Raw genomic sequence first — 8,341 nt, forward strand, 5'->3', positions numbered from 1 at the left:
ACTTCCCATTTATTTTGTTTCACTTCAAAAACGACAGGAAAGGAGGGGAAATGACTCAAAATTTTAGCGCTATTTTTGATGAAGGTGTTAGTAATGGATGTACTGAATAATGGTGGCTCAAAAATAATGATAGACCAAGACGACAAACCCAGTGGTCAGTAATGTTTGAACTGAACTGAATTGAACGAAAATCAAAAAATTGTCATTTGAATGTTGTGTTGAACAATAAGTTCAATAAAAACAAACTCATTTTTGTATTGCATGTCATTGATTATTGGACTGGTTTTATTCCAAATAGCTTCAAGAGGTCATGGTGTAAACTTTTTGCTTTTCTTTTAAAAATTTTGAATCTCGATGCTTTCAAAAGAATGCTTTTGCAAAAGTACTACCTCAGTAACCATTGAATTGAAAATAAAAATAAAGTAACATAGTTTCGCAATCGTACGTTAGATCATAGAGAAGATAAAAATAAAGAGGTGTTTAAAAGGTTAATAACACATATACATGGTGAAATCGCGACATAACTTTATATGAAGGGGTGAGTGCGATAGGACATCCCATTCGAGCTCCCGTAGTTTCTGGAGGGTCATCAAAGATGTGTGAGGCCGAGCGTTGTCCTGGTGGAACACAACATCATTCCCATTGACTAATTCTGGCCACTTCTGGTCAATCGGCTGCTTCAAACAGTCGAATTGCTCACAGTAGAGGATCGAATTGAGGGTCTGGCCATAGCTGAGCAGCTCATAGTGGATGATTCTCTTCAACGGACACCAAACGCACAGCAAAATCTTCCTGGCCGTCAATCCGGGCTTGGCGATGATTTGGGCCGGCTTGCCTCGCTTCGACCACGATCTTTTTCCCGTGAGGTTGCCCTACGTGACCCACTTTTCGTCACTAGTCACCATCCGCTTCAAAAATGGGTCGAATTCGTTCCGTTTCAGCAGTGCATCGCAGGCGTTGATTCAGTCCAAGAGATTTTTTTGCGTCAACTCGTGTGGCACCCCATACATCCAGCTTGTTTTGGAATCTAATCTTCTGCAAATGGTTCCAAACGGTTTTATGATCTACACCCAATTCCTGGTCAATCGAGCGACATGCCGGTCTACTTGAATGATTTCGACGATTTTATCGGTTTCTACGACGATTGGCCTGCCAGTACGGGGTATATCTTCGACATCCACTACACCAGAATGAAATCGATCGAACCAACACTGTACTGTGCAAATCGTTACAGTATCGGACCCATAAACTTCACAAATTTTTCCCCAACCCAATATTTTGTGATTTAATCGTATGGAGTATTAGATAAAAGTGTTGATTAGTCAGATTTGATATCGGTTGCACAGTATGAGAGAGAAGGCTTAAAACGCAGTTCGCGTTAAGCTAATAATAGTGTGTTACGATATTCTCCTTAAATTCATCCCAAGATTACAGAATTTTGTAAAAAAAATATTGGAAAGTCTGAAGGGAATCATACTATTTTGTGGTTCCTGTTATCCCTAGGCAGTACACATATGACAAATTTATGGACGTTAAATAGTCATAGTGTATACATACGCTCATACAAATACAATCTTTATGTAACAAAATTTTCTCACATATTAAATAAACAAAACCTGGAGCGCAGCGTTTCCGGATTGCCGCTTTCTACGAAAAGAATGTAGACACTCATTTTTGAGGGTGTAAAAACTATTCTGAATAAGACTGAGCATCTTCTTCTTTTTCTTCTTTGCCTCGTTCACAAGCTAGGTCGGCTCATCGTGATCGGTTGCACCATTTTTTTTTATCAAAGGCCTCATCTGGATCTAGTCGTGAGGACTTCAAATCACCATTCAGCGTATCAAGTCACCGTTGTTTCGGCCGACCTTTTGGTCGCTTACCATCGACTTTGATGTTCAGACCAGTCTTGGCGAATGAATTCTCGTTTGCGTGAATTACATGATCATACCATCGCAGACGTTTCTCCCGCAATTTTTCTATAATCGGTGCAACTCCATATCGATTACGGATATCCTCATTTCGGATTTGATCAAAGCGTGTCACACGACTACTCCAACCCAACATCTTTGTCTCTATCACCACAACACGTCGTTCATTTTCTTTTATAGTTAGTGAACACTCAGAACCATAGAGAGCGACAGGACGGACGACATTGCGATCAATTTTAGATTTGAGATATTCATTGAATATAACTGAGAATAAAGGTATGAGTTTAAAAAACACAAAGCTATATAAAAAGCGGTGAAATGCAATTAAAGAACTGTAACGATTTATTGGGTATGACCCAATGGGCAACAATCGAGTAAAACCTAATTATAGTACTTCATTTTCTTTATATTTCCTAAATGTTTAACTTAGACTATTAAGGGTGTACTTAGGAATCGAAGATGAATCCGAAAAATTATCCCAGGAACAGCTAGGGCGTTGCCCTTATTAGATGATTACAACAACTAAAAGTAACTAAATTTAACTTTATTTTTCCTAATATAGGTTTATGATGAAAACTTCCAACACAACTTCCAAAGGAATTCCCCTAATACTGGTGTGAGTAGATTTGGATGCAAGATAAATTGTTTGCCGATTTCGTATCTCGTACTGTACTTTTAAAAATTAATTCCTATTTCGGTGTAAGAGCTTTATCTATTACTTGTATACTAAAGCAAGTGAGGAGCGAAGCGGGCAAGCACGACCAAATAAAAAGAGTTCGGTCACAAAAGTGCATAGAGTGTCTGCCAACGTATTGTACATCAGATTGAGTAGATGTCACTCACATATACTATATTTTGAAAATATTGCATCATACTATGAAAGGACATTAACGAGAATAATGGTATCCATAACAAAAATTGCAAAAATCAACCCAATAACAATTGGAAAAAAGTGAATATATTAACAACGTTGAAAACTTCAATTGAAGATTTATAAGTATGTTTCCATACTTATAGACAAGAAGGTCGGACAAACTGACTTTTTCAAAGAAGAATTCAATAATAAAGCCACTCTATTGATGAGCCTTGTTCCATCAGGTCACTTGAAAGTTTGCAAGCCTCTACTACCCTCTATTAAAAGCTTCGATGCATACTCATATAGAGACAATGCGGAATGGGTGGAATTTTAAAGCATCTTGAAATACAAGAAGTTCCTTGGAGCGTTTTATAAAAAAGCCTTTGAATTTCCTTTGTTTATTTCTTTTCTAAATTTTAAATTTCCATGAGTAACACTTCAAATATCTATAAAAGACGACGACAACATTTTATTGTAATTCTAAGCATACCATATACATATATGGATATGCCCCTAAAACATCCTTAAACTTAATAAGTAGCTTCATTTCGATACGAATGTACGTACACAGAACTGAGAAACATGTGAATTTCTATTGAATGACTAATAACGCGTCAAGTTTACAAATCGAATTTGCCCCAGGATTCGTCATTCTATCAAATTTACGAATGTGGTAACAAGAGAAGGTGATACCTTCCTAAGAAGCACTGGTTTCCCGTCGTGCGTACGTGACAGTTTATCCATATAAGTAAATTTGTAACTGATCTGAATATCCTTGAAAACTTGATCCAAAACTTGCAAAGATGGAAAAAAATTCAGGAGTCCTGCTCCGACATTTCTCTCGCACTATACTGAAAGTATTTTTCACACAAATGGATGTAAGGTGGAGATCCTTGAAACGCCTATGGAGGTACGGTACAAGCGTCTAGCTCTACAAAGGATCCCATCCAAAGGTTCCTCTTCCATCTTTTAGATGCAACTAGATGCACCTGAATCACATGATAACACAGAGGATTCTCTCCCCACCATACTGGTACCATTCACTTTCCCCATCGAACTCTCCAACTATTGGCAACAATTTTCCATCAGCCACTTGAGAATGTATGGTAAGTTTCCACCCAATTTCAGCCCAGTCCCACCGAAAATTTGTAATAACCGTAGAAAATTGAAGCATAAAAATCAAATTCGCTGTCAATAAAAATTGTTTAAAAGGCACTTATGATATACACACGATCCGAACTCAAATCACATTTACCATTAACATACGTTTAAAAAATAAACGTATGTATTTTTGGATTTGAACTTTGTCTATTTTTAATTATAACAAGTGGAAAGCAGGCAGAGAGTGCGAAAGAGCCAGCAACAGCAGAAATGTTGATTCGTTCGGTCATCGGTGGTGCAAATCTTCCCTACACTGATACAAGACTAGATATAAAGCACACGGAGCTAGTGCTGGTATAGAGGTATAGATACAGGATAGCGATTTTCGCTGCTCATGTGTACATTGTGGGAAAAAAAGAGTGAAAGAGCAAAATTTATGTCTGAATTTGAACTAACTGCCATGATTTGTGCAAAGACTTGTTTCTAATTCTCGCAAATATTCAGCAGGAAACTCACTCAATTAGATACATAATTCTGAAGATACTTTAAATACACTTGGCAGCGCAAACATACGAATATAAGTAATGTAATGCATGAAAGAAAATTTGGTAAGCCAAAATGAGCTTTCTTCTGACTCGGGCAGGAACAGGAGTAAGGGGACAGGGTGCCTCCGAAAAGTTGAGCATGGAATCCAGGGTCTGAGCCTGATGAGTCTGAGTAATATGGAAATATGATTTTTTATAATTTCTGTAAATAGCCCACCTTCACAAATGTATCCTTGTCCAATCAGGCCCCACAGTAGATCCGAGCAATGATGACAATAGGTAGGCTTGTGAAACGTTTTCTTTCCAAATGAGTGTCCACCATCCGCCATTTTGTGTGGAAAGTGTACGGAATTGAAATTCCACGGATCCGCTGCCGGTCGTCGAGACTTCACGCCACTCGAATCAAGTGCGGACGACTCGATACGGCATCGTCATCCATTTTGGCCCCTATTCTGGATTTTTACTCGACCCGCATCCACCTTTACGTCGTTTCCCTATTTTGACCGAGTACGCTCCAAACTGTAGAACCCGAAAATTCTGCGAATGTTGAGATGGATCTGGATGGGAAGGTGCTCCGAAGATAGTGCCCACCCCTCGCAAGTATGACCGTTGCCCGTGAAAGGTACCAAAACTTATTGGATTTTTGCTACCCTTACGGTCCGATGAAATGGTTATCCATAGCCACTGTCTGTCCTAATCCATCTTGTGGGGCGTTTTCAGTTCCTTGAAAATCACTCGCGAATTTCCGGATACATATTTCGTCTCATCAGAAAACCTATTTAGTTACTACCCCCGAAAAAAACTTGCGCTGGGAATTTGCGTTCGCGAAAACTCCGGGAAACTTGCGAAAACTCTGCAAACTTACAACCGTAAAAAACCAAGAAAAAACAAGAACATTTTTCACACACTTAATATCTACGAAACGGGCACACGCACATGCGAAACGAATTCGATTTCGATTTTTCCTCGCGAACTGAATTCAGCTCAGAAAGAAAAATCACGACGACAAGAAAACGGAGAATTTTCACACTACCACCAAACGGGAAATGAAGAAGAAGAATTCATCGGTCGCGAGGATTTCCCTTATTTTTCCTTTTCTTTTCTGAACTTTTCCTCAATCTCGACATTTGTGTTTTCACTTTTTCACTACATTTAGTTTGTATCTATTCACAAAACTTGGTTTTCTTAATCTGAAAAAATATTCACTTTTTCCCTACTATACTATTCGATTCGATTTTCCTCTCTCCGTGTGGTGCGCTTATTTTGTGCGTTGGAAAAACCCTTCACGAATAAAACACACCTTTTCAGCTTTTCACGGGGTGTTCCAAAGTTCTTGTCGTGTTCTCTACTTCGCGCACAGCTCTGTGGTGGAAACACTCGGAAAAGCGCCGAACATGTTGGAAAAGTCTCCAAGCGGAAAACTTTCTCGTCATTCAGTTGCCTGATAATACATTTCCCCAGGCTGAGTGCGACCCAAGTTTGTGTAATTTTCATATTCTCCACTATGACTTTGTTGTTGGCAAATGTGCTTTCGGCCAGCACGATTAGTTTAGGGTTGGAGGCCGAGTGGACGCCAGGGCGTTGCGATTTAGCACGCAAAAGCTGAGCTTTACGCTTGCCACATGCGTGATAGGAAGAAGGAAATTTTTGAACATTCAGAACTCCTGGAATGTAGTTAGTAACATACACAGCAACTTTCCAAATTACTATTACGTTTCGTATACTAAATTCGCAAGCCTTTCGTAAATCCCCGGGTAGATGGCACTGCCGTTGAATCATACCATAGGGAACTAATTTTAAGTAACCATTTCAAATTTCAATACTTAATTGGGAAAATCAATTGAATAAAGATTGTTTTAGAAAGTTCTGTTGCAATATAATCTTGTGTCTGATTCTCGTTTCGTCAACAGTAGCAGTCGGAAACCCTTCAAAAAGTTCGCCTGAATTGCAAAATGTACATAATTTCCAGCTTTTCCAGATACAGAAGTCTCTCTCGATGAATTTTGAAGGCGGTAAATCGAAAACTCAAGTAAATTAAATTTGGGCAAACAAAAAACCAAAGAAAAACAAGTCGGAATACCAGAAACTCGATGCTTCGAATATAAAGGTTTTGTGTTCATCTTATGTGTATTCCATCTGTATATAGCTACAAACCCATTATACTTCTTTTTTTTCCAAATTTTAAGGTATATGTACATATTATAGGCATAGATATTATCCTCACCCTAAGCAAACAAATTGCCTATTACCGAATACTGTACATACGTATATAAATTGATCGTACCCATATTTCCGATTTACTTCGTGCACAAAGACATACATGCATATGTACATAAATAGTAATTATATTGAATACCGCTGGTTTAATGTACAAATATATCTATCTGAATTAGACACTACCCGCAAACTTCATTAGCTCGTATATATTATATATCTATAATCGATATTAATGACTAAAAAACTAAAACAAGATGTTTCTTTGCGACCTCCATTCATATGAGCTCACTTTGTTGTGGTATTAACGACTTGATATGTGATAATGACATCATATACGCTGCGGAATGCACGAAATTGGCAAAAAATGGCAATATAACTTTGTTAATAATATTTGGATTTTCTTTAAATTGTGCCCTGTGTTATCCCGTACACCAAATTTTGCACTTTTAGGATTAACTTGCCGGGTAAATTTCGAAAATATGGATATGTAGTATTACTAACTTTTTTTGGGCAGATATTAGAACCGGATGTATTTAGAGTCCTAGATTTCGTAAAGACGCACCACCCTGATTTTTTCCAGATTTTTCTGTTGGATAGGTCTTAAGAACGAGACCTGCTTCACTTTTTGGGAACACATTTTGAGCCCTCACTCCTCTATGTTTCACCCAATATCAGAAACATTTTCGAAAAGTACTAATCGAGTCCTTTCATTTCATACCACACATGACCATATTTGGTAAAAAAAATGTACACTCCCCTTTCATATGTACCTTAACAAGATTCAGTAATAATTTTTGCCACGCAACGGACCAAAGGTATGGGTTGAAGATAATGTAATGGCATCACATTAGGGTCGTAGAGAAGCCCGGACCCCGGGTGAAAATCATCCGTCCTGGAGTGAACATTTTTCGCTCCCCCTCCTCTTTGTAGAAAGTTCTATTTTAAAACTACTTTTTTTATATAGAAATTAATCACTTTAATTTAATATATTTTTTTTAGGTTTTATGAAAATAAAGCACCAAAACTGATAGACTTCGCTTTTATGTTTGTAAATCTTTCTACTTTGTGCATTCCTTCTCGATTCAGGTGAGTCCCGTTTTCCAACCAGCCTCGTGTCCGCCCGAGTTAGGGGCAGAAGACGAGAACGCTTTTCTGATAGATAGATGTGTGTACTGTCAAACTATTTGCCGGAGCTTAAGCCATATTTATCCGAGAACCTTATGTGATTAGCAAAAAATAGTAAACATTAACAACAGGAGAGTGCTATACTTACTATCGAGGAGTTATCAGCAGAGCGTCCAGATATATTTTCGCAGGACGATTTAGCACCTTGTCATTGATAAAGTAAAAACATAGCATAAAAAATAAATAAAGCCATATAAAAAGTAGTCCTCGGCGGGGAGTCCATTGAGGCAATGCTATCATGTTGTGTTTATGATCTTGCACAAGGCGCAGAAGGATACTGCCCAAGAAATCGTCTGAAACATATGCGTCAGACAACTATCCCAATTCTGATGGTACCAAATAAAGTTCGGTAAGCTTCGTGGCAACAGTCAGCAGCCAAGAACCTTATTTTTTCTCTAAGGTTGTCAAGTGTGCAACACCTAGAGCTTCTCTCAATCCACCAATCTCAATTTTCCAAAATTTCAGATATTCGTCGTACGTCAGTAAGAGGTTCTTCTACCAGGAAATTG

The 8,341-nt window shown here is 38.2% G+C and overlaps 1 protein-coding gene across 5 annotated transcripts in view; it reads right to left on the reverse strand.

Annotated features, from left to right (window-relative positions):
• The window catches only part of LOC119653217 (diacylglycerol kinase theta), a 64,848-nt gene extending 59,069 nt beyond the window's left edge, over positions 1-5,779 (reverse strand). For 3 of the 5 annotated variants that reach the window (XM_038057793.1, XM_038057789.1, XM_038057792.1), the window contains exon 1: positions 4,648-5,779. In XM_038057793.1, coding sequence (XP_037913721.1) covers positions 4,648-4,759 — 112 coding nt within the window. In that variant the 5' untranslated portion in view covers positions 4,760-5,779. The remainder of the gene's footprint in view (positions 1-4,647) is intronic. The other 2 variants (XM_038057791.1, XM_038057790.1) reach the window with 2 other exon arrangements.
• Between the last annotated feature and the right edge of the window lie 2,562 nt (positions 5,780-8,341).

The sequence above is a fragment of the Hermetia illucens genome, chromosome 3 (assembly GCF_905115235.1).
Source record: "Hermetia illucens chromosome 3, iHerIll2.2.curated.20191125, whole genome shotgun sequence".
In the NCBI taxonomy this organism is placed as follows: domain Eukaryota; kingdom Metazoa; phylum Arthropoda; class Insecta; order Diptera; family Stratiomyidae; genus Hermetia; species Hermetia illucens.